Source organism: Cydia splendana, chromosome 6 (assembly GCF_910591565.1).
Source record: "Cydia splendana chromosome 6, ilCydSple1.2, whole genome shotgun sequence".
NCBI lineage: Eukaryota > Metazoa > Arthropoda > Insecta > Lepidoptera > Tortricidae > Cydia > Cydia splendana.
The window spans coordinates 24,347,959-24,374,448 of NC_085965.1; the positions used below are offsets into that span (position 1 = coordinate 24,347,959).

The 26,490-nt window shown below is 36.0% G+C and overlaps 1 protein-coding gene across 1 annotated transcript in view; it reads right to left on the reverse strand.

Annotated features, from left to right (window-relative positions):
• LOC134791580 (serine palmitoyltransferase 3-like) overlaps window positions 1-25,994 on the reverse strand; it is a 40,150-nt gene extending 14,156 nt beyond the window's left edge. The window contains exons 1-5 of the mRNA XM_063762630.1: window positions 25,803-25,994; window positions 17,323-17,559; window positions 16,880-17,062; window positions 16,202-16,356; window positions 15,690-15,882 (exon numbers count right to left, since the gene is read on the reverse strand). Coding sequence (XP_063618700.1) covers window positions 15,690-15,882; window positions 16,202-16,356; window positions 16,880-17,062; window positions 17,323-17,559; window positions 25,803-25,994 — 960 coding nt within the window. The remainder of the gene's footprint in view (window positions 1-15,689; window positions 15,883-16,201; window positions 16,357-16,879; window positions 17,063-17,322; window positions 17,560-25,802) is intronic.
• Window positions 25,995-26,490: the final 496 nt, after the last annotated feature.

Consider the following 26,490-nt stretch of genomic DNA (forward strand, 5'->3'; position numbering starts at 1 on the left):
CGGTCATATTGTACATTACTCGTTTATTATTTCAAAACAATTTAAACATCCACTCACTTGCACGCGTAGGTACCTACTCATTTCGAACATAGAAATGAGTCCGCGCCAATGTTCACCACGAAACAGGTTAAAACCTGCACAATGCGCACCTAAAAACCGAAATGTAGGTATTGTTAAATTTAGTTTGTAGTTAATTAGTTTTTTGGTGTAAGTGTATGAACCAAGGTCTGAAATAAATGATTTTTTATTTTTTTTATTGTTCCGCCGGCCGAAGATTCGGCGGTCGGATACCGAATATTTGGCCGACGGTCGGGCCGAATATCCGGTATCCGACCAAACAACTATCCATTGCATTTTTAATTGAGAGTGGCAACACTATCGTAGGTCGTATTGCCCTTTTCTAGCATATTATTATTATTTATTTATTTTCATAAGACACAGTACAAATGTTTTACATTGAAATAGGACTGCCAAACTGCAAAACAGTTTGATGGCAGTTAGTAAAGCTCTTGATATACATGTTTGTGTCAGTTAAATATTTATAAACATGCTGTATTATTTTAACTTAATAACTAAGCATGCAAATTTAAATCTAGTTATTCTATTATAGGCCTTCAGGGCCAGCAAAGACGGGTCCACTTTTATAAGTTTCCATAATAAGTTGACCCCTCTCTACTGTTCCTGTGGGCAAATATCTATTAAATATTTCTTAACACTTGTTCTAAAGGTATGTGGGCTTATCTCTTTAGCAAATAGTTTTTCTGGAAGTGCATTAAATATTTTAGGTACCAAATATTGAAACGTCCGCTCTCCATAGTAATTAATGGGAGTAAAATTTTCTAAGAATAGTTTAGGTATATACGTCCCTCGCTCCTACACTCCCACCACACAGGCAGGTTGCTTTGTCAGTTATACAAGGCAAATTTTCAAGTCATTGGCATGCTGTTTTTCCATCTGGAAGGTCGTGAAGCTAAACTGCTGGTGAGTTTTTGAATTTGTACCTCAGTTTAGCTGACTATATTGAAATAGTTATTTATTTTACAAGGGGGCAAAGTTGTTGTTTAACCGCTCGTGCTAATATTGATACTTGAGCAAGTAAAACATTCGAAACATGGAATCTTGAGCGTTGCGAGGGTTTCAAAGCACGAGGGTTAAACAAAATTTGCCCCAAGTGAAACACAAAATGTTTCACCACACCAACCCGAAGCAAATATTAAATGTAAAAATATCATACAAAATCAAATACAAATGAATTTTATTAAATATTTAAGATTTAAAAGTCAATTCTACCAGCAAACATAAGAAAACAACTCAAAATTTGCATTTGATTCCTTTGCCTCACTTGTGAATAAAATGAAACTTTGCTCTCAGTCTTTGAAGTGCAAAGTAAGCCTTTCCGAGCTGGTGTGAAATAAATAATTAAATTTTTCACGCCACTGTTAGGAAATGTGGCAATAGATGGTCTAAAACCAAGCTGGAAAGTAGGCAATAGCTGTAGCACTTGAACCACCACTACTACACTCGCGTGCAAAAGTATTGCATCACTTTGCATTTTTTCGTCCGCACCCAATATCTTTGTAATTCTATACCCGATTCTGAAAATTTTAGTATCAACTGAAAGCTTATAATGTAACGCATACGCGCGGTAAATTCAATGAAATTTCGAATCTGAAGACTATAAAAAATCATAAAACTGAAAGTAGTCGCATAATGCTCCAAAAATAAATCCGGAAACTTGAGAATAAAAGTCATTTTTTTAATACAATATCGTTTATTATTATTAAATTAATACTTGGTATTGCCACCTACAGGCCTCCTTTCACAAACCAAGTGGTTTTTCATAGACGTAATTAATTTTCTAATGTGATCATGAGGAATAGCGTCCCACTCCTCCAGCAAGGCTCCCTTCAACTCCTCAACATTGACCAGGGCAGGATTCCGCTTTCGAACCCTCCTTTTTAGGTAGTCCCACACGTGTTCAATGGGGTTAAGGTCCGGGCTCATCGCTGGCCAGTCCATTGTGTCGATGCCCACTTCGAGAAGGTAGGCTGCGGTGGCCCTAGCGGTATGACACGGGACATTATCCTGCATTAGGATGAACCCCTCATCAAAAATACCGGCATAAGGAACAACATGTTCCTCCAGGATATCAGTGATGTACTTGGCAGCGGTCAATCCACTGTCACGGCCCCCGCCAGGCACGAATGCCGCCCCAGAACATTACGGATCCACCGCCATAGGCGACCCTTTCGGAGAAGAAACATTGAGCGAACTGTTCTTCTGGCCTTCTGTAGACTCTTCCTTTTCGGTCACATCCATTCAAACACATTCTGCACTCTTTCAAGAAGAGAACTGGGGTTCATTGCTCAATGGTCCAGTCCTTGTGATTTTCAGTAAACTCTCTTTAGGCTGTACGGTGTCGCGCCAGCAATCTGGGCACCGCTGCGGGCCTCCTGGGTGTCAAGTTCGCTTTCTTAAGTCTTCTTCTTATTGTCTACTCACTGGCAGCCACTCCTCGTACCTCACGCAGACGCTGCTGGATGGCAATGTTGGTCTGGTGTCGATCTCGGAGAGATGTTGTGACAAAGAAGCGGTCGTCCCTCTCTGATGTACACTCTCTGCGGCCGCTTCTTGGTCTTGAAGTAAAGGATCCAGTCCCCTGGAACCTCTGGTAAACTCTGCAAACTGCAGATTGGCTTAAATTCAGCTCGGCAGCTACTGAACGTTGGCTACGCCCCGCTTGCAGGGGCTGGATGATTTGGCGGACTTCAGCTTCAGTGGTTTCCATTTTTCCAGGTCTTTTTCACGGGAAAATACGCGGAGATATGTAACGATCGACTTCTGATAAGTGACTGATAACAACCCCTTCTCTACCCCCGTTTTATAAGGGTCAAGGGTAACGCAACTCGTGCGCGTGATAACGTGAAACCGCTCACAAATCGGGAAAATGCCGATAATTTGAAAAATACTGGGCCGATTTCCATGTTTTTTTACTTTTCGTAAAGCTAAAACTTCAACGAACATGATTACATTAAAATAATTTAGAGAAATTAACCAGTTTACAAATATATTGGATGCGGACGAAAAAATGCAAAGTGATGCAATACTTTTGCACGCGAGTGTACAATGTTTCATTATTATCATCATCTGTCATTGGTGACAGTTCGCTACAGCAATGAGTATAATTTAAAACATAAAAATCAATAAAAGGTGTTTTTTGGCGCAACTTTTTCCTTCAAAAATAAATTTAGGTTATTTATAGGACCAATTTCTTGTTTAAAAAAAAACGAAATGTCAAACTATTCATTCATTCAGTCAGTTCATTCGATTCACGCTTAAGGCGTTTTTTACTTTTGTAGCTGTTTGTGGTTTTTTTAGCAAAAACGCTTCTAAGTTTAGTGTCCGTTTGAAGCAAACAACATAAAAACGCCTCTTAAATGTGATAAAAAAGAAAAAAGGCGGGATCGGAAAATTCTCACTGAATTGGATAGTACTATAAAATATAAGAAACACGTATCTACGCTCGCTATAAAAATGAGTTCTTCTAGTGAAGAAAATGATATTCTTACGCTGACGCCTACCGAAATTCAAGAGACAGCACAGGCAGTGGCTAGTAATTTGCTACCAGAGAAATCGCGGGCTAGTACTTATAGTTATCCAAATATTTCCTTATTTCCTCGCAGTAGTCGTGAAAAGCACTCTGTAATGCCTCGGCCGGAAACGCTAAAGATGGAGTCGTATTATTCGAGGGCCTCCACCAACGTGTCGGCCCTCAAACTCACTCGTCCATCTTTTAGCGGTTTTCCGTCCTCTCCTACAATGTACTATAGTTGTCCGTTAAATTATCTAGCAAATAAAAACGATCCGGAATAGTGATGTGAAAGTGCAAGAGGATATTAGAAAGAGAGATGCCTAAGAGTAGCATACCATAATGAATACATGTGTCTTAGCTGTATATTGTATTGTTATAAATAATGTTAAAAATGCTTTATGTTGTTAATATGTTCCAAATTGTGCTGCTTTGGCATTAGCTGTAAGGTGCAATTTGTTATTTGAATTAATAAATAAATACAATAAATGTTAATTTTACAAAATGTACCTATCAAATTGTATACTTTACTAAATATCTCTCTCCTCACAGGTGTTACAATAAAGGGTGTACGTACTACATTATTAATTAAACACTCATAATATAATTATATTACATACACATAATAAGTATATCATAGGATATGTATAATCACATTGGTTTGGCGTCTTCCCACCACCAGGCGATAACAAACATGTTTCAATATTATTCTTAGGTTCCGAATATCGGTACAGCTGTTTAATGACAACATTTACACAAAAATAAAACGCTAATTAAATAACTTATCATATTCGGAACTACAGATGCAACGGATAGTTGTTTGGCCGCATACAGGATACGGGAGGTACGGCCTGACCATAGGCCGAATATTCAGTATTCAGCCGCCGAATATTCGGCCGGCGGAAATATTCAGGTTTTTCAGGTGCGCATTGTGGAAGTTTTGGCCTGTTTCGTAATGAACTTTCGCGCGGTATATAGGTCTATCACTAGGTACGAAATTAGTGCGCGAGCTAGTGAATGGAACGTTTAAATTGTTTTAAAATAATAATCGAGTACGATTATATTCCGATATCAAGCATAGTTATTTAGTACCCTTATTTTAGTATCCGGTATCCGTCCGGATATTAAAATAAGGGCGAGATAGGATACCGGATAGTAACCGAATATCCGGTGCATCTCTATTCGGAACCTAAATTTTTAATCCTGCATGGTGCAAATATGTATAATATTGAGACAATGACTTGAAAATTTGTCTTGTATAACTGACAAAGCAACCTGCCTGTGTGGTAGGAGTGTGGGGTAGAGAGGGAGGTATATGCTAGAAAAAGACAATACGACCTAGGGGCTGTCCATACATGACGTCATCTATTTTTGACGATTTTTGTCGCCCCCCCCCCCCCCCCCCATAAAATCATCAAATAATCATGCTTCGAATGACACCGTTTCCACCTGCGTCATGCTACCATCATCCGATGTCCAGACCCCCCCCCCCCCCCCCCAAATTTGAAATGACTTAAATTTATGAATAGCCCCCTACGACAGTGTTGCCACTCTCAATATTATTTATTCTTAGGTTCCGAATATGGTAAGTTATTTAATTAGCGTTTTATTTTTGTGTAAAACGCTGTCATTTTAAAGCCGTACTTTTCGCCTTATTGCAAAGGAGTAAGGTGCAAAAGTGTAAACATATATTTCACGTCGACTCTTATTATACTATGTTATACTTATTATGGAACTTACTATGTTATACTTATTATGGAACGTAAACTATGAATTGAAAGAGCACGAAATAGTCAATATAATACGTTTGTTGAAAAAAAAAGTCTACAGACGCTTAGGCGCGAAGGGTTATTGTGTCATAGAAAATTTGAATTTCGCGCCTTTTTCTACTGACAAAGTTGTTGGATAGACGTTAATATCAAATTAAAGAGTGGGCCTACACACTTCGCTGTGACAGAATGTGAAAGTGTCACCAAAACTGTCAAATGACTACGATAATAAGTATTCCTTTTATAATGCCACTCCACACTATGCCATTCTGAAATTAAATAAGAACGATAGATAGTCATGCGCAATTTTTATTTTTGTAGTGGGTCATAATTGACGTATATAATTACGAATATAATTTGAACATCAACCAATAATATTGGATATGATATCAGTTATTTTTAATCAGCTATCATTCACGCGCGCGTTCATTTTGCTCAGACTTGGCCGCACAAATATTTGGTGTGAGCGAGACGCCCGCGTACGTTCGAATTGGCCTGTCACTTGTAGCAACTTGTAGGTAAGTACATACTTACCTACATACTATCCACGCGTCCTTGGCACGAACTCCCGCCACCGCCCGCATTGAAACTGTCCCCGCGCGCCGCAAGGAAATGTAATCCTTAGCATTAGCGCAAAGAGTTCAAATTTGGTAGTTTCATTTAGCGAATTTGATAAAATGCACATATTTATTACATTGACCATATTTTTGTGTGATTATGTATTGAATATCACTTTGAACGTTATCAGAACAAAGTCTGCAAGAAATTATATCTATAACCATTTTTTCTAGCATGTTTAAGGCTTAAATATATATACAAGTGTTACAAATCATATTGATGTCGGATTCTCGGATAAATAGCTTAATGAGGTAGTTTTATGGTAATTCAATCAAAGACCTAATTATTACTTTTTTTTTATATCAAGTTACGACGTATATCCGTGAGGCCCCGCCATTTATTGAATTAGTTATTTTCCGTGTTAATATTTTGACTGATTCCATTGTCGACTCATTATAAATATTATTTTCGTCACGTTTACGAACTAAAAATACTATTACTATTTTTAACAAACAAGAACGGCTCTTTTTTTTAACTATTTTTTTTTACCTACTTCCGGACAGAAAGTTTGTTGGATTCGAAAATAAAGTATCTTAAAATGATCTAAAGAACAGGAATAAAAAAAAAAATTGCCTATTACTAATTAATGTTTAACGTAACCGTATCTTTACTGGAGTATATCTCTTTGGAGTTATTCAAAAAGTTTGTAACAAATTGAGTTTTACCACACCCACTAGGACCTGCGACAATGGTGGTGAAAGGATGATAAAAGTGAATCATTATTAAATATCGTAATCTATGTGTATGTGTGTGTGTGTGTGTGTGTGTGTGTGTGGATGAGTGTTGATATGTTAACGGATGGACTTTAAATGGTAATATTCAGAAAGATGATTACTATTTAAACAACTGAGATACTTATAGTAGATAAAAGGAACTTAAAAAAAAAACGAGATTGTATTTTCATGTTCATACTTTTTAATTGCTTTTTTTACACTGCTAGCGCTTCGGAAATTATTTTCATTGATGAGAAGAAGCGCCGCAAGAAACTCATCAACTTTACCACCAGTTAAAATTTATCACAATAATATACTTATTCGTTTTATTTTACAATATTTACATACCTAACACTAATTATAATTAAAAAAATAATTTCATTTCATATTTACAAAAATACCTAAAAATATACAATAAAATAAAATTAATTTCACTATTTTTTTTCATATTTACAAAAATACCTTAAAATATACAATAAAATAAAATTCATTAGTTTTTTTTTACATGTTTACAAGTAATATCATAAAAATATACAATGTACAAACAATAATTAAGAATTCGAATGTTCTGTGTGATAATATTGAAAGTTTTCAATTATTGTTGTATTTTATAATGACCCCACGCAAGAGTATCAGAAGAGTTTTCTAATAAGTATCGTTTTGTATCATCATGCGATAACGATATTTTATTTATTTTTTGAGTGAATATTATATGTTTTATAGATTTAAATCTTAGCATTTGAGCGCGTTGCACATTTTTTTTAAATAAACACGTTTTGTAATTGTCAAGAGTTAATTTTTTTGTAACACTTTTATTGACCCCTTTGGCTTTTGATAAAACACCGTATTTTTCAGTTTCCTTATCATTCTCATCATATTTTTCTACATCTAAGGCATACATTTTAGACCGCAGACCTACGAACTCTTTGAAAATTCTACCATTATTTTCATCTTTGAAAAATCCTAATCGCTTTTTATTTATCAATGGCAAATCATATTTATTGTTAGGAGGATAGCCAGATGTATCAAAATATAAATTTAGATCTGATTTTATATCTGCGTAATAATTTTCCGTGAATATTTGATATACTAAACTGTCTGTATCTGTATAAAGAAGCTTAAGATTGTCTGGATATTTGGTTTTCATGTAGTTATAGTGAAAGTCATATATTAAAGTTTTCGATATATCTAATACGCAAAATCCCAAATAAATCGGTTTGTTACAAAATATTTTAGTTTTATTCAATTGTACTGCTACTAAATTCTCAGAGAATATGGATAAACTATGGAACTCAGGTTTCGCTATCAAAGATTGAACCCCCTGCGATTTTCCTCGATTTTCCCAGTTATTTAATAATTTAACATTTACGCGTTTCGCGACATTTTCCATGGTCTTACCGAACACTGAATTATTCATTAGTTTAAAGAAATCTTTTTCAAAATCGGATGATGCCTGCGATCGCATGTGGGTGTTCAAATCTATGTAACTTTTTAACCACATAGACTGCTGAAATTTAAGAATGCGGTGGATTTTACTCAATTTCAAACCATTCCTCAAACACTGTTTTAAATTTCTATAATGAATGACATAATTCGTTTTTCTATTTAAATTAGGATTTTTTTTTTCTTTGGAATTACCCAAACAAACGTTTTCAGGACAGAATGGCAAATCTGAATGAGAGTCATGCAACTCGTTGGGGTATTCGAGATCAACTTCTAAAATGAAACCATGATCAGCATCATCAGATATATTAAAGTCAGTGTCTGTATTTACCCATTCAAATTTACCGGTAGGAAGACATTGAGACATAGCCCACCCGTAAAGGTTATTTGCATCAAAGTACATAAGAAATGACGATGGGATATTTTGATCATAATCCGGCAAAAAAATATTGTTAGCCTTCGCGTATCTATTACTGCATTGTGATATGCCACCTCGAATATTTTTAGCTATAAAAGCTATTTTATCAATATCAGTTAGGAGTTCTAGTTTTATTTTTGTGGTTCTTAACATTGCATCCCAACTTAATCCTGGAGCAGTATAATAATGAGCGGGGTCTAATCCATACGTCTGAAGACAAAGGTTTCTAAAATTTTCAAATATATCAGTTAGTAACAGAACATCAGTTTTTAAATATAAATCGGAATAATCTCCCATATTTTTATGAAAATGAGACCAAACATCTTTTGCATGATTATAATCCTCTTCTGAGATGTGACTATCAGACAAAGAACTAAAGAATTCATCTTTAGTGGGAAGAGCTGTTAATTTTAAGGATTCGTATGATGTCATGTGTTCATAGGGATAGACACCCTTTCGTAATAAGCGTTTAACATCTTCCTCACGTGGAAAATTTAATTTTAATTCTTGAAATTGTTCAGGCAACAAGTTTTCTGCCAATTTCTCAAGACTACTGGACATAAATTTAAGTGAATCTAGAAATCTCAATTTGATTGTGCGATTATTTATTTGCAAGCTCTTTGAAAATGAAATATATTTTTCTTTATTCTCTGGAATCAGTTCAATGTCGCCTTCCACCAAACCAAGCCCATGCACTATAAAATGACTATCATAGTTGCTCAAATTATGGAAAAATACAGGTACAAAATTAGGAGCCCTGTATTTTTCAGAACAAAATTTATGTGCTACTCCTTCATAAAGTCCAGTATGGTCATTATAGGAAATGACGGAATCTTCGTTTAAATTTCTATCACAAATATAACATATACTACTTTGAGCAATGTGCACATTATTTGCACTAGATAAAGGCAATGGAGTTTTTACAAAAGTATTCCTCCTACAAATGGCTTTTAAGTCTTTTTCCATATACTTCATAAATTCCTGGGTGCAATTTTTGCCTTTATATGTTCTGTACACTGACAATTTATCATTATATGAACACTTAATGTAGTATCCAAAACTATATACCTCATGTTTTTGTACATTTGTTGTCGAGGATGTAGTAGGATCAATCGGAGGTGTTTGAATCGGGTTTAGAAAGGCTTCGAAATCGGCATAAACAACAAAAGGTACCCTTAATTTACGTTCATAATTATCAAAGGTAACTTGATTGGAGGAGACGATTTCATTGAACCAAGTTTTCTTTTTGTATTATGTTCTGAAGGTAAATGTGTACAAACATGGAAACAATCGTTTCTTTGATGGTTAATTAAATTGTCGCGAGTTGTAAAGTTCGACAAACAACCATCACAGATATGTGCAGCATGCTGTGTATTTGATAATTGTTTAGATACTAACCTAGATAAATTTTTGATATAGCAATAATGCCCCTCACTGTCTTTGGTTATGTACAATAAGTTTAAGTGGGTAGCTTTTCTGCACTTTGTTAAGTGTAATGGACCTACTATATCATGTTTTTTACTTTTCGAATTGTATTCAAGACCAAAAACGTTTATACTTATATCATTCATTTTTTCAAATTTCTGAATATCTCCAAATTTGAGTGGAAAAGTTAAATTTCTAAAATTTAATTTATTTTTATGCGCTATATACGATTTTGTAGTGTTTGAACGATGACTTGTAGGTGGATATAAGCCTGACAATACAGCCCACCTAAAACATTCATGATCACTATTTTTTACATTAATGACTGCTTTTCTGTTCTGAATATCACGCGGTAATTCGATATAAGAACAACCACGCAACGGATTAAATTTATTTACATTGACATCTAGATAGTTAAATTTTACTAAACTCCATCCACTGTCTTTTCTATCAAAGTTAGATAATTTTGTTAATATATCTTTAACTACTGACTCGAAAATATCATCTTTGTCGCTACTAGCATCAACTACATTGTTACATAATTGGAAATCAAATGTATTATTTACTTGTTTGCTCTCTTGAGTAAAATCCGCATTTAAAATAAAGTTTACTTTTAAAGCATTATGATCAGAGAGGGAACGATCTAATAATGCAAAGATTTTATCTTTATTTCCTTGTAAAATTGATTCGGGAGTAAATGGTTGGTGAACATTTTCATTTAATAGTATTCTGTAAGTGGCCACCCTATTCTTAAAAGCATTTTCAATTAACTGAACGTTAACCCATTCAATGTCAGCCCTTAAAACATTATTTTTATGAAGATTACTATTTAAATGATTTTTAAAATATCTTTTAGAGACAAACTTATTACACACAGAACATTCAATTTCCTGATTATTATTTGTACTCACAATGACATCGGGGACTGGATCGGATGATGTTGATGCCACAGGTTCAGCAGCTGTTGGGCGGTTTTTCTTCACCAAGACGTCTTCAGTCTCCAAAACTGCAGCTGTCCTCTTTACTCCCCGTCCTATTTGAGAAGATCTAAAACAATACAAAATAAACATAAATATCTTAATGTCAAATAAAATAAAAGTAATTACTTAAATGGTTGGTTGTATATACTAACTTAAGTCTTTTCGACACTGTTGACAATAGGCCTGCATCATCAAAACTCCATCAATTACATCTGATGACTGACTATTCCCCTTGGAATTTTTGATATGCCCATCACATGGTGTATAGTATGGTATAATATCAGAATCTTGCACTAACGTGTAAGGTAATTTATTTGATATGTACCAAATTCTTATATTTCTATGAAAATATGCTAAAATAAATTCTTTACTTAATTCCTCAATCTTATCACGAGGTAAAGTAAGACCAATGTGATAGTAAGTAAACACCATGATGGAAAAGGATATCACAGCCCAAGCACGGTACCAAACCACTGAATGATCTGAACTCGAGATACCCACCCTTATATAAGTAGTCCTCTCCCACCTAACGTTTATACTAACAATAAGTTCAAGTCATAACCTGTTAAGAACCCATCCTTTAGTTAAACAGGTACTGTCAAGTGTTATAAACATGCATGAACAGGAATATTTATACAAAAATATTACTTACGCCTCTCGATGAAGTTGGCTCACAAGTCGGGCAGCCTCGCATAGATCTTCATTTTCTTCTACTTCTTCACAGAGTCTGATGAGTTCAGGATCGTAGACATCACAACTCAAAGAGTCCATTATGAAATGAGGTAACATACAGTGCTTTCTTTCATTTAAATAGTTGACTACAGGTATAAGAGTTCTAAAAGTGGGGGCTGTAACCTTTACAAATGAGAAGTATTAAATTAAAACGTGCTGTAATACCACTAATACCATACAATAGAAATAATCTCTTACAATGAAAAAAATTACTTAACTTGTTATCAGGTAAGATAACATCCTTTTTTGCCTTTCATATTAAAAACATCAATGCCATTCTTAAGTTAAGTTTAAATGTTATTTAATTTTTCTACTAACACGTTATTGTTTAGATAAGAAAAGAAATACCCCTTATCTTAACGTGAGTTAAATGTTTTGAAATTTTATTTGTTCATTTAATACAATAACCTTTTGTAACCTACGGACAATTTTAATTACTTTCTGGAATCATTTATAAAATAAGCTTATTATTTACAAAATATTTCTTAACACGTTTTGTTTCTTGTAATACGAGACAATACAAAAGAATCTCTTACCGGGAAAATGTACTTAAGGAGAGGTAAAAAATGAGAAATACCTTAACACAATCATTAAGCTACTATTATCATTAATAATTATAACTATTACTGTTTCTTATTATCTATAAAATATTTCACACAACTGTCCTTGCTAGCTAATTGCTTCGTGATGTTATAAATAATATTTCGCGTATTTTGTAGCTCCAAATCGTCTTCCAACGCAAAATATTTCAATCTGAAGTCCGCATGCTTCCAGTGTTCCATTGGTGGGACGTTTTTAATGTTTTGCATATCATATATCTCGATTTTAATCAAATGTGATGCATACGCCCCGTCGTCTTGTCCGGATGATAAGCTTGCAACACCGTCTGGTGAACTTTTGCTCACATTCGAAGACCGTTTCACAACTTTGGACTGCTTTTTAGGTCGTTCAAAGAAGCTATCGATATTGTTTCCTGAACGTTTCTTTGCGATGGCTTGTTTAACTTTGAAACCAAGCGTACCCTCTTCGTCGCTTGGTTCGTCTTTATTATCATCCGGGTAGTAATAGTTCTTGAAAGTATTTTCAGTGAACTGAAACAATATAAAACAATAATTTACACACTGTCTACAATCTTGATAATTAAAACACAAAGAACACAAGTGAAAACAAAACAAAGTAAGTTACGGTAATAAAAGACATACTTACATCCATTGTTGGGTCTTTCTATAAACACTTAAACACCTCACTGTTGAATTAACACTATATTTCTATATACTGCAGTAGATACAAGGAGCTCTGATACAGAGGACTGTCACGACAATAATACTTACTCAAACCCATTTCTCTTCGACTTTTATACTGTGATAGTGAGCAGGATACGATACCGTTCAACTCATGTCTCAACAAGTTCATCTGATACAGGCGCTCTCTTTAATAAAACCCAAATTCAAAAGCATAATAGGAAACAATAAATCCATTGTCAGTATAAAATATAATAGATGTCTACCAATAAAGCAATTGAGCTGTTTAACAATGAATACAAGCGCACAAAAAATGCCGACGTATTAGAGGAAATCATGTTGAAACCAGTTGACAGGTCACGTTATTTTTTAAAATCATACAAAGTAACATGTCTCAACAAGTTCATCTAATACAGAGCTCTCTTTACTCAAACCCAAATTATAAAAATTAGGTATAGGAAACAATAAATCCATTGTCAGCATAAAACATAATAGACATCTATCAATAAAGCAATTAAGCTGTTATAACAATGAATACAGGTGCACAAGAAATGCCTCACACGTCTCGTTATTTTAATTAATACAAAGAAACAAGTAACTACGAGTTTACTTTCTATCGAGTTACAAAAAAGATAAAAATGTATGTGAAAACAAGCTTTATAGTATTACATAATGAGATATACATACTAAGTTTATGTGGATATGTTATAATTAATTAAAAAGGCTACATTAGGTTGAATTGCATTTATCGCAGACAAAAATAATATGTTAGAAATAGGTAAAACTAAATAAAGTAAGTATGTATACGATATGTAGGATGTTTTAATTTGGATAGGTATGTTTAGGTATTTAGGTTAAAACATAACTTGAACGAACGGTAAAAGAAGGTTTAGGTTAGTTTAGGCTACCGAAGGATTACTTGTGTAAATTCTAATTAGGTTAGGTTAGGTTATAACTGTATACCTTATAAATCGAAATCGATACGGGTTATTAGAGTTAGAGTACCTATGCATCGCAAATAAGTACCTATCGCTAATACCTATTGCAAATACCTATCGCTAATACCTATCACAAACACCTACAGTATAATACACACATAAAGAAGGCATGAATGAAGACGTCGGTGGGTGAAGGGTCCAGGTAGTGTGCTCGGTAACACAATAACGCGCCCGAGTCGAGATCGAACAATAGAAAAGGGTCGATAAGCCTATTGTTACCGTGGTGAGCAAGGTGTATTGTTTAATTAGCGTATTTCGTAAGTACCTAAAGGAGGATCGGTGACCACTGAGAGGTGGGGCCAGAATCGGGGAATAGTTTGTACTGATGAACGAATTGATACGCGCTTTATTGACTTTTTGACATGGATCACTAAAACCCAGATGTATAACTATATCTAGTCCAGGGTCAATTTTTGAAGAGGGTGTTTTTTCGACAGTTGCATGGCAATTTTTTATTTTTGATAAATCTGATTTATAATCATCGTTTTAGGAAGGGTTCTTAACAACAAAAAATATACTGTATGAGGCACCTCTGTACTTTTTATAGTTAGATATGGACGTTTAAAGATCGACTTTTGTATGGCACTATTTAGCCATTTGTAAGGCGCTTTTGACATGTATATGGCATTTTTTTTACATTATATGGCAGTATCTATTTTTTTATGTTACTATTTATTATTTTTGTGGCATTTATAAGACCCTAGCGACATTTGTATGGCACCTTTTCGACATTTGTATGGCACTATGTCGACATTTGTTTGCCACAATCGACATTTGTGCGGTCAAAATAGCCGTATAAATGTCGCCAATAATATTTTTTAGCGATATTTTCTACACAATACAACCGATTCACTTATTTATTGTACTATATATTTTAACACTATATTTGCAACTATTATTATAAAATAAACATTTTTATTTCAACTATGTACCAACGTATTAAGCGTCCATACAAATTTCATTGTAGTCGTACCAAAATATATCGAAAGAAATTCTTACCTGTTTTTAAATAAATTAAACTGTTTCCGCGTCCACACTCGATGTCAATCGATGCCCAACTAACCGCACTATTGCGTCGTAAATTTAATCTAACAGTTATTCAATAGACAAAGAAGATTATAGGGGGTATATTTAAGTCATAACAAAACAGGTGCCGCGCGGGACAGCGATAAAAAGGCATCCCTTGTTTTATTAAATAACGCATTAATTTATCAATATGATTAAATCAATTCTCTAGAAAATGCTCTTTATAAAAATACAAAGTTATTCATAATACGTCGCCTACATCCAAAGTTATGATTTTTTTTATTGCGCTATGCCGCCACTGGGACACGCGAAAAAGCGGCATATTTCGCCGTTTTTGGAACTTCAAATGCGATTTTGTCAGAAACAAATAATATTTTAGGTACAGTTGTGCATGATTTTTAAAGCTTATAATACATTGAATGAAAATATATACATACCCAGTCTTTTAGTCCTATAGACTTCGAGTTTTAGCCTTGGGACAGCAAAAAATGCCTATTTTAAAATTGACCCTCCATTATCCTAGTAGTTCATACTAAAATATCATAATTGCACATAATAAATTTTACTTCCCCAATCACACACAGGGTGCCAACCCTGGCGAGACGAAAGCGAGATATGGTGAGCACACTGATATCAACATAATTTTAAACTATCTCCTGAGAACGCTACTTGCTATCGCCTGCACAATAGGAAATCACAGCGAATTATAAGCATTGGATAGCATTCATAATGCTGACCTCAACACCAAGAAAGTCCGCGAGCTCGATTTCAAGTTGAGCATGCAGCGGGCACGAACCCAGCTCAGCACGTGGCGAGCTCAACGCGAGGCCGTAGCGCCGCGTGGCGGCCTCAACCTCGGCTTTCCCGCCACGGTAGCCCAAGTAGTTGTACGAGCCCAGGTTCACGCACTTCAGCTCGCGACCGGTAAATCTAAAATAATAAAACTTTACTTGGCACCAAACTCTTCGTGAAAGGCAGATGTCAATTTTAAAACATTAAAAATGGACAGAAAAGTTTGGTTTTGAGTCAACAAGACTGTTGACAGCCCACCGAGTAATATCGCTCGTCGTGCGACGCGTTGCATGCGGAGAGATTAGAAATTAAACGGATAGGAAATGGTGGATGGCATCGCTAGTGTTAAATGTCGTGCGAGCGATTCAAAATACGTATTCTCACATGAGTTAATGCGCAAAAATATTGCTCCTCACAAATTTACTTTAGTGATTTGTAGTTTCATTCAGTGGATTACCTGAAAGTCCAGTTGTAGTCGTCACTAGTGCGCTCCATGAGCGTGATGTCAGAGTGCGGCGCGGAGCACACGGGCCGGTTGTAGCAGATGCGGCCACGACGGTACACGTACTGAGAGAAGACTTGCTCGAATGGGCTGTACAGCGGCGCGTAGCCCTATGGAGAGAATATCACTGCACATACCATTATTCACAATGTAAACTGACAATTTTTAAGTTTCATTATTAAAGACATAAGGCCCACTGGTGGTCAATTAAGAGTGTTGTTGTTCGGCATAGCTAAGCCGTGGCTTGGAAAAGTCATAACACTGCTCATGCTTCTGACGCGGAAGGCCCATTGACTGACCCGAAGATTCATAATCATGTATGCGTTAATACAATGTTCCTGCTCAATCATTGTCCTACCCAATTGGCAAAAAGTAAACAGATGTGTCAGTCGGGTTGCAGTTCGTCTGCATCGGCCCTAAGGACCTTGGGAATTTGTTCTGGACTATGCCTTATAAATTTGTCAACGCCATAAAAAGTTACCATCGAAAACAAAAAAAAAACATCATGTCCAACCACAAGTAACAAGTATGGCGTCGTTGTGCCACAGGGTACTGAGCCAACGTAGTTTGAGTAGCGGTGTGACCAATATTTAAACATGACCCGTATTGCGATTTTCTTTATAGCATAAATACCTCTCTATTCCTCTCTCTGGTGACCGTGTGCGGAAAAAGAAATCGGTTGAAGTAGCAGAGAACCAGGTACAGGTAGAAGCCGAAGTGTACGAGCACCAGAGTGAACAGTGAGCAGCGCTCAAACGGCGGCTCTGTGTCGAATGAGGTCCAGTCGAGGGGAGGTATAGGCGGAGCGAGCTGCATCTACGGATAATTTTTAGAACGTTCATTTTTAATTAAATAAGTTAACAGTCAATAATGTCATTATTGAGGTTTCGTTGTTTATCGCAGAGTTCCTACGGCCACATTGTGTCCATCATCAGATCAGCTCGATTTTATCTTAATTGCCACGCAACTATATGAAAAGATGAATAAAAATTCGGACAGGATCCTTAACATACACAGACAAGTGATAAATAAATTGATCATGGTGATGATGATGATGAATTTATATACTGCAATACCTCGTTAAACGTTCCTTGATCTGGAACGGCCTCAATCTGCTCCGGCAACTCAGAAGCTTGTTCTAACGAAGACGTTGAATCAAACCCAACATCCTCGACTGTCCAAGTCATCTCTGAAGCAGAACGCGCCTTCTTCCTTGGACTTCTGAACGGCGATAACGCTATCGCCGGTCTTCTCTTCCTGATTCGAGTGCGTCGTCGTCCTTCCGAAGTGTCTTCAGGTTCGGATGCAAGAACCTTAAATTCAAAGTAAACATTGAGTCTAGGAATCGCTGAGGCGTGATGAAAGTAACATCTTCTAGAAATTTGCAAGATTCTAATTAAAAACCGACGAAAGGTGGAAGAAGGTATGAAGAATTTCGACGGAATGTAAATATTAATTAGGTATCTTGTGGTGAGCGTTCGGACTGAACGTCTAGCAGCCTTCATCAAGGAGGAGTTTTGGCCGAAGGGTGTCAAATTCCGGCGGTGGCGCGCCGCGGCAGGCTCCCTGATACTGCGGGGTCGCAGCCACGACGTGTTTTGTAGTTAGTTCATGGTTAGTTCTATAACATGTATGCTAGTATTATAGTAGGTATTGATGGGCCAAAAGTTGCCTGAAATAAAGATTTTATATTTCACTTCATTCAATCGATTTAGGTTTTAGAAAACAATGTTTACTATGCGAGTATGATACATGTGCACTGCATTCCTAGTATTCCTACATACATGTTACGAAGGAATATAAATAACGTTAAATAATATTTGTATTAAAAGATTACCTCTTCCTTTATCTTTCGTATTAGACAGCATAGAACTAATATATTGTTAGACACTAGACAGCGCTCAAGTGACTTTTAAAGATGACTTTCATCACTCATATTTGACATGGAAGAAGTTTTTTTGTATCAAACTAAGTTAAATCAATCGCAACCTCTTTCGAAGGGCGGTTCGGATTGACCTTACCTTTCTATTCTAGGTACCTTTCACTTTGCCTTTCACGTTGAATGATGGTCCCTATCAAAAGTCCTTATAATATAACAATTCATTTTTATAAGGAGTAGGCTGTCACGTTAATGTTTGTAGATGTTTTTTTGGAAGTTCAGAGTAAATTATTAAGAAATGTTACATCTAAGTGATAAAAATATGGTATTAATATATTTATTGACCCTTGCCGGAGCGTTAGCGAAGATCTCCGTTTTAGCTTGGGCGAAAATGCTTTCGTATGTCCGGATGTTCTCCTCTACAGGTCGCAATCCTCAACCGATTCTAGTGAAAATTTGTGAACAGGTTCGATGATTAAATAGATTTTTTGTCGATTCAGTTTTTTGTTATTTTTCAAAATGACGGAGCCATAATATTTATTCAGTTTTAAGTTATACTTGTAAGGTATACAGCTCATAGAGCCACTAGTTTAAAAAATATTTTTAAGTTATGCCCAACAAGAGCCCATCAACGTGCACTCTAGCGCCACAGCTAAATAATCGTGATTTTTTAAATTTAACGAAAGATATTGAAAAAAGGGGGCCGCTACGTACTGTATTGTGTATTTAAGTACCTTTTGAATACATCAAACTAGTTTTTATGTTGCTGGATTCGTCAATCTATGCGTCCAAAGTTAAAACCGCCGTTTTTGTTTTGAGTTCCTAGATCGACGAAACCGGCAACATAAAAACTAGTTAGTGTATTCAATGCACGTTGATGGGCTCTTAAAGAGACTTGAATGAACGGTTATAAAGACCATCAAGTCCGCGCGAGAAAATAGTAGAAAAACTTCTTAGATAAGTACTTAAAAATACATACCTCATGGCGGCCGTTATATATATTCGTAACCTTCAAGTATTTATTTTTATAATTTATGTCTCCATTAGTTTTGTTTCTACGTGTTAACCCGTTTGCTCGAACAAAACGTCCATACGCTGTCTCTGCCATATTTCTAATGTCCAATGTCAAGTTGTTAAAATAACAAAATGGTTTATAAAATTACTAATTCAACCTTTAGCCGCCTACGCTCCAGAATTTGAAGTCAATATGTTCATTAAAGGTAACCCAAAAGGGTAACTTGATTATTATAAAAATTGTAAAAGGAGTTATAGCTCTATACAGCTACCACCAGTTTGGCACTGACATAAACGCTAGCGTGAACGTAACTTACTTTCTATGCATCTCGATCGTAATACTGGCATATTAGTGCGAGCAGAATGTATAGAAAGCAAATGACGTAGAAGTTAGCGTATACTGTATATGTCGGTGTTGATACTGTCAGTGACTCGTGGTACGGTTACTAATGTGGAGTGCAGTCGACGTCAAAGATATGTTTACACTTTTGCAACTTATTCCTTTGTAATAAGGCGAAATGTACGTCTAGCCTAATATAGAAAAAAATATTTGGGCTTATTCGCGATATTATATATACCTATAAAATATCAAAAACATAAACATAACAAACAAACATTTACCTAGCCCCATAGCAGGCCTATGGAACTCTCCGCGCGAGCTCGGATTTATAGCTACGAATCTGTTCCCGTTCACGGTAGAAAAGCAAGCCAGATGGTTGCCACACGCGCTCACGCACGCACGTTACCGCGCGCCCACTGTCAATTTTTACGATAGCTACGTACGTAGGTACTATTGAATTTCTTTAATTAAACAGTAGTGTTTATTACGACAAATCTATAGTTAGATAATATCTATCTATTTGAAATAGGTAGCAAATTTTCAATTTATTTTGGTAAATGTTTATTTTAACGACAGTAAATTAACTTTACACCGGAAAGTACCTACTCATTTATGCTCTGGTTAACTTATAATTAATTACCGACAGGTTTATGGGTTCTCTATTATTTTTCTTTATTGTGTAACATTAATCTCTATCTGGTTTTAAATTACACGAAGTTTTAAAACTAATTCTTGCTGGGATTATTGCACGGTTTATAAAACGGCGTCAACACTGTAGTTACAGCAGGGACATATGACCTTTTAAAATGAGTATTTCGCAAAGACTAATGCATAAACGGAATATTAGGTATAATTTGAGATTTAGTTTTCCTTTTATTTCACTCCCCTGTTTAAGTTGGTATTTATTTATCATTTCTAAGCGTCAGCAACCCTAGTGTTGTGCCGGTGCGCGCGGTGCGCGGAGCGACGTATTTTTGTGTAGGTAACAAAACGGTAGGTATTTGCGTTTTCTTTGAGAGATAAGTATCTGTTCGTAAGAACTATTATATAATCTGTGCCCATAGACAGGAAACTCAGTAAGTATTGTTATGATAGGTACACAAATAAAATCCCTTACCAGGATTCGAACCCAAGACCTCCTGCTTCGTAAATAGGCAGGGTCACTACCGCGTCACTGCCGTGTCACGCGCATCTCATGTAACTTTAAAAGTTGAGTTTCGAGATAATTACGTTTAAAGTTTTAAAGATATAAATGCTGTTATCGTTGACGGTTCATCGTAATTTTTTAATTTTTTCTAATCTACATGTAGGAAACATGGTCACAGAATAGGCCCTTTAATTTTTTTTTCGCATAATTGAATAGTTTTCATTTTATTCGAATTAAATGGTTCCGCATGATCAACTCTTCGATTCGATACTATAGTGGTCACACGAAGTCATGTAAGTCAAGTTACATGACATACGCGTGATCAAACGTGACACGTATTACTTGACCAATATTGTTGTCATATAAACCAAGCGCTCGGCCAGTCATCATGCCTAACTCCGGCAACTTAAGAAACGATGGTGATATTTTGGTTGTGTCAGTCATGCAACTCAAGTTAACTGAGTTGTGTCTGACGCCATCGGCAAAAAAATGAAGTTACATGAGTTATTCATATGCTTTTCTCAGTAAATAAAGAAAAGATTTTCAAAATTTTCTTTTAGAAGATATATCTTTAATGGTTTTTAAGACGATTTAGACTGGTTATCCGTAACTCATGTAACTCGAGTCAGCGGAGTTAGGCGTGACACGGCAGGTCACTGCCTAATAGGCTAGGAGGTCGTCAAAAAAAACACATATTATAAGACAGTTACGTACTAAAAATCCAAAATTAAAAATATTTTAGCTTTATTTCAGCAACATCCTAATCCTATGGCATCCTATAACAGTCCGCAACAAAAAGTCACTTTTAAAAAATGGCACCGCGCTATTAAAGGCAACACTTCACTGGCCACCGTCCAAACGCTGGCGCAGACATGTATGTGAGTAGACCCCTACGAACGAGAATAACTACAGAAGTCTGACTATATAGAGCCCAAATATGACCATAATTGTGTATTTTGCCGTCAGCGAGTCAACTGTACGAGTATTACATATCGTGAGGTGACAAGCAAAACTCACTAATTACCACTACAAGTTCATAGCCATAGTTTTCCATATTAATACTACAAGAAGGTCGATTTTTGTTTAATTTTTTTTTAGTAATTAGTGATTTTTGCTTGTCACCTAACGATATTACCTACGCGCAGCTTGACAACGACGCGACGTCAAATTGCAAGATGTTCGACATATTATAGAACTTTATTTAGCCAATCAAAACTTTTAGTGACTAATCACAACTATTTTTGATAAAATAACGAAATTTGTATGCGGAGTTTTGTAATGATACGTGTAAAATAAGGGCCCGATTCGGATTTTGAAATAGACATCTATTAGATATCTTTTAGACATAACCAAGATACGATAACGATATGTTTAAGATCTATACTGTCAAATTTGACATTTGCGCGATTCTGGAGATACTCTTGAACGATTTCCACAGGATATGACTTAGAGATCCATTTCACATCTAATAGATATCTTACTCTCAGGCCTATTCGGATTTCGAGATAATCACAAGATCTTGAGACGATTTAGAGATCAACGAGATCTACATTAGATTTCGACTAGATGTGACTTGGATATCTAAGTCATAACTTGTCGAAATCGTTCAAGAGGACCTCCAGAATCGCGGAAACGTCATATCTTGAAGTGCCGAATACGGCAGTAAGTGTCAGTTCATCTATATTAAATAGCGGTAAAATAGGTACTCCGGCTAAAGCGGGTCTTAGGCACTGTTTTAATACGAATGCATATGTCATCATTCAATCATTATTTGACATATCTATCTTATAAATAACTTTAAATTATCCGTATCGTAACTTGTTGAAGTCTAATAGAAATCTAATTCATTTTCCGAATCGAGCCTTCTATCTAACGTAAAAGTGACATTGGTTGCCTGAATTGCGCTGCAAAAGAGAACTAGTTGATATCTAAACTATAACGTACCTACACTGAGAGAAAAATCATTAGTAAACTAAACCAGGAATTAAAAAACAGTTCTGTACTGGGGGAAAAAATTAAGTTTAGTAATAATTATAGACGTTTCACTATTTCTGTAAAGTTTATTTATTTCTACAAACAGCTCAGTAATCCGAAATCTAATTTCAACAAACAGATAATAGAAATTGCAAGAACTAATAGAAATTGCAAAAGTCAATTTGTTCCTATTAGTTGACTCTCCTTGTCCCCGGATTAAGTTTATTTTTGTAATTATAAGTGTGTGTTTGTTATCCTTTTCTCTCAGTGTAGAATGGATCTAGTAGGTACGTGTCGTCTCTTGTGAATATCTTGAAGTGCCGAATACGGCAGTAAGTGTCAGTTCATCTATATTAAATAGCGGTAAAATAGGTACTCCGCCTAAAGCGGGTCTTAGGCACTGTTTTAATACGAATGCATAAATGTAATCATTATTTGTTAGAATTGTTTCGATTATTATTTGTCTGTTGAAAGAAAATTACAATCAGCGATAAAAACTTGCATCAAAAATTAAATAAAAATAAAAAACTTATTTCAGCCGAACATATAATATGTCTGTGGTGATACATTGACCGCGAGATTTGTGGGCGGGCTATAAAGCGGTTTGATTGAACGAGCCTCTCAAGTGCCTTTATGCCGATAGTGTTATGGTGTGGGCACTAGTTTATGACATGTGCTATGAGGTGCGGTGAGTGGTTTGATCTCGTTTAATTGTATAAAAAGGAACCCAGAAGTCAATTTTTTTTTTTTTAGATGACTGGCGTGTTAAACTGAGTTGTGGATATTTGTTGGTGTTTAGATTAATAACCAATTTGTCCCACAGTATAATTTGGCTTGTGTTGTGGGTAAATACTTAGACAACGATATATTAAATATTTATAAAATACCTACAGAGAAAACACCCATGACTCAGGGAATAAATATCCGTGCTCGTCACGTTAATAAATTGGAATAAATGCCCTACCAGGATTTGAACCCGGGTGCATTAGCTTCACAGGCAGGGTCACTAGTGTCACTACTCAAATAGGCCAGACAGGTCGTTACAATTTTATTTCATTTGCGTAAATTGAAGTGCATCTTATTTTCCATTTTAACCCTGTAGATTTTATAAAAAACACATTATAGAAACCCCGCAGAACTGAAGTTGAGTGCTCATCTTAAATCAATATTATGTAAAGTATGGACGCAGTAACTCGGGATCCAGAAATCCGATTCTTATTATAGGAATGGCTGGAATGGCTCTCTTAAGCGCTATGAAGCTTATATACGGGCACTGCGTGTCCGCCCGACTGCATCGGAAGTAACTTAAGAGATATTCAAGTTTTTGTGAGGAAATGTGGATTATCGTGTGAATTACGAGAAGCTGGAAAGTTCGTCAACGTTTGATAACTGCCTCGTTTAGGTTATTTTCTTATTTACATTATATTATTATCGAAGGAGCGAGCGAACTTGTTGAGAGCGGTGGTGGCCGAGTGGATATGACGTCCGACTTTCAATCCGGAGGTCGCGGGTTCAAATCCTGGCTCGTACCAATAAGTTTTTCGGAACTTATGTACGAAATATCATTTGATATTTACCACTAGCTTTTCGGTGAAGGAAAACATCGTGAGGAAACCTGCATACATCTGCGAAGGAATTCAAAGGTGTATGTGAAGTCCCCAATCCGCATTGGGCTAGCGTGGGGACTATAGCCCAAGCCCTCTCGCGCATGAGAGGAGGCCTGTGCCCAGCAGTGGGACGTATATAGGCTGAAATGATGATGATGAATGATGAGCGAACTTGTAACACACAGCTGGCTAGCTAGCTAGGGGCACTTCTTGACACTTCGATGTTATTGACGGCACTATCAGAGGATAGTTTGTTCCACAATAAATAAATGGGCCAAACAGATCACTGTGTTATGTCTTTCCTGTAGACATACACGAGAGTTAAGGGCTATAAAGGTTAATTTTCTTATTTAACCCTTATCCACGTGAAAAGGTCCTCCTTTTATTTAAAGAACTATGATAAAATCATTACTTACATGCCCACAAGCTGTTAACTATTGCCCACAGGAGAGAAAACTAGTGTGTTATCGCGAACAGTACATTTTTCTCTCCTGTGGCCAATAGTTAACAGCTTGTGGGCATATATGTAAGCAATGATTTTATCATAGTTCTCTAAATAAAAGGAGGACCTTTTCACGTGGATAAGGGTTAAATAAGAAAATTAACCTTTATAGCCCTTAACTCTCGTGTATGTCTACAGGAAAGACATAACACAGTGATCTGTTTGACCCAAATATTATAGGACCATTTTACACAGATCGGCCTCCCACAATAAGCTCAATAATGCTTGTGTTGTTTGGGTTTTTGTGTTGGGGGCAATAACTTTAGTGAATTTGTTCTAATTCAGCTTTCAAGTACACTGCAGCTCATTTTTCAGTAAAACAGAAGTACTTGAACATAACTTTATCAAATTAGTTAAGAAAGTCAAGTGATTTCTGTGCTTTCACAGCGGATTCCAAATAGGTCTCTACGTTGAATGGGTTCTAAAACCTTAATAATAGGTAGATACACTGCTAAACGGGAACGTTTTATTATAATAAATCTTAAGATCAGGAATAAATAAATGAAATAGAGTACCGGCAGAACGGCGGCGGCGTTATAACATTGAATGCATTACCGCCAACCTCTGCTAAAAGTACCTGATATTATATCATCCAAAACACAACACCAGAAACAATTAAAAACCTACTTATAAAGTAAGTAGCAGGGTTATTCCTGCTGTCGTAGTTGTTTTATAAGTTGAATTGCAGTCGGAGATATCGGAGCGGCCAAGGTGTTCACAAATATCTGAACAAAGCCTTATCAAGATTCAAGACGTTAAAGTACATGTTGGGCTACTAAATAGGTACATTTTGAGTAAGATGACATTATCATGTTCCACAAGCGGCGGTGAGTTTAACTTTTATTTATTTATTTTAATACTGTTACTCTGTCCATTTCCTTACTCCTCTAGTAAAGGTTAACAAGTTATGAGGAACAGTTGTGACTTAAATCCTTTTTCATTTAAAGTTCCGTGCCAGCTGCAACTGCAAAGTTTCCACACGACATTTCCAACTTAAATTATATTTTGTTGTCACTTCAAACGCAGTTCTGTTTCATTTTAGTGTAAGTTAGGATGCCTGTTCTTTCGGGTTTGTTGGAGTTTGTTCTTTTACCCGACTACGGCGAAGCAATATGAGGGTTCTGTTGGAGTATAGCTTGAAATATGCTGCAGTATTGGGGCGCGATATTGGTGCCGCATACATCGGTGTTGCTGTCCAGATCTTCGCGCTAGCAATGCACTCGGCATCATCAACGTCGCGCTGCAATACTGCAGCAGTAATGTTACCAGTTCCGTTCCGTTTCATTTTGGTGTCAGTTAAAATTACTTGTTACCTATTAGGCACTTATTTTATGCGATTCTTTACGAGAGATTAAAAGATAACCAAGATCACATAATATAGTGCAAAAAAAACCAGTGCAAAAAAAACCTTTGGAACTATACCTAAATGTAAACGCAAGTAACGTACAAGAGGTTGAGGAATTTAGTCTTTTGGGTATAACAATAGATTCCGGAGTAAAATGGAAAGCACATATTCAACAAGTTAAAACTAAATTGTCAAAATTCCTGTATGCGCTTCATATACTAAAATCAAATACAAATTTTGAATGTGCATTATCTGCATACTACGCAAACGCATACGCATGGCTCTGCTATGGTATTGTGCTATGGGGGGGCAGCACCGAAGCCAAGCAACTGTTTGTAATGCAAAAAAAGTGTATACGCGTCCTTGCAAATGTACGTCTTCCAACTAGTTGTAACCCATATTTTATTGAGTATGGTTTATTGACATTGCCCTGTAT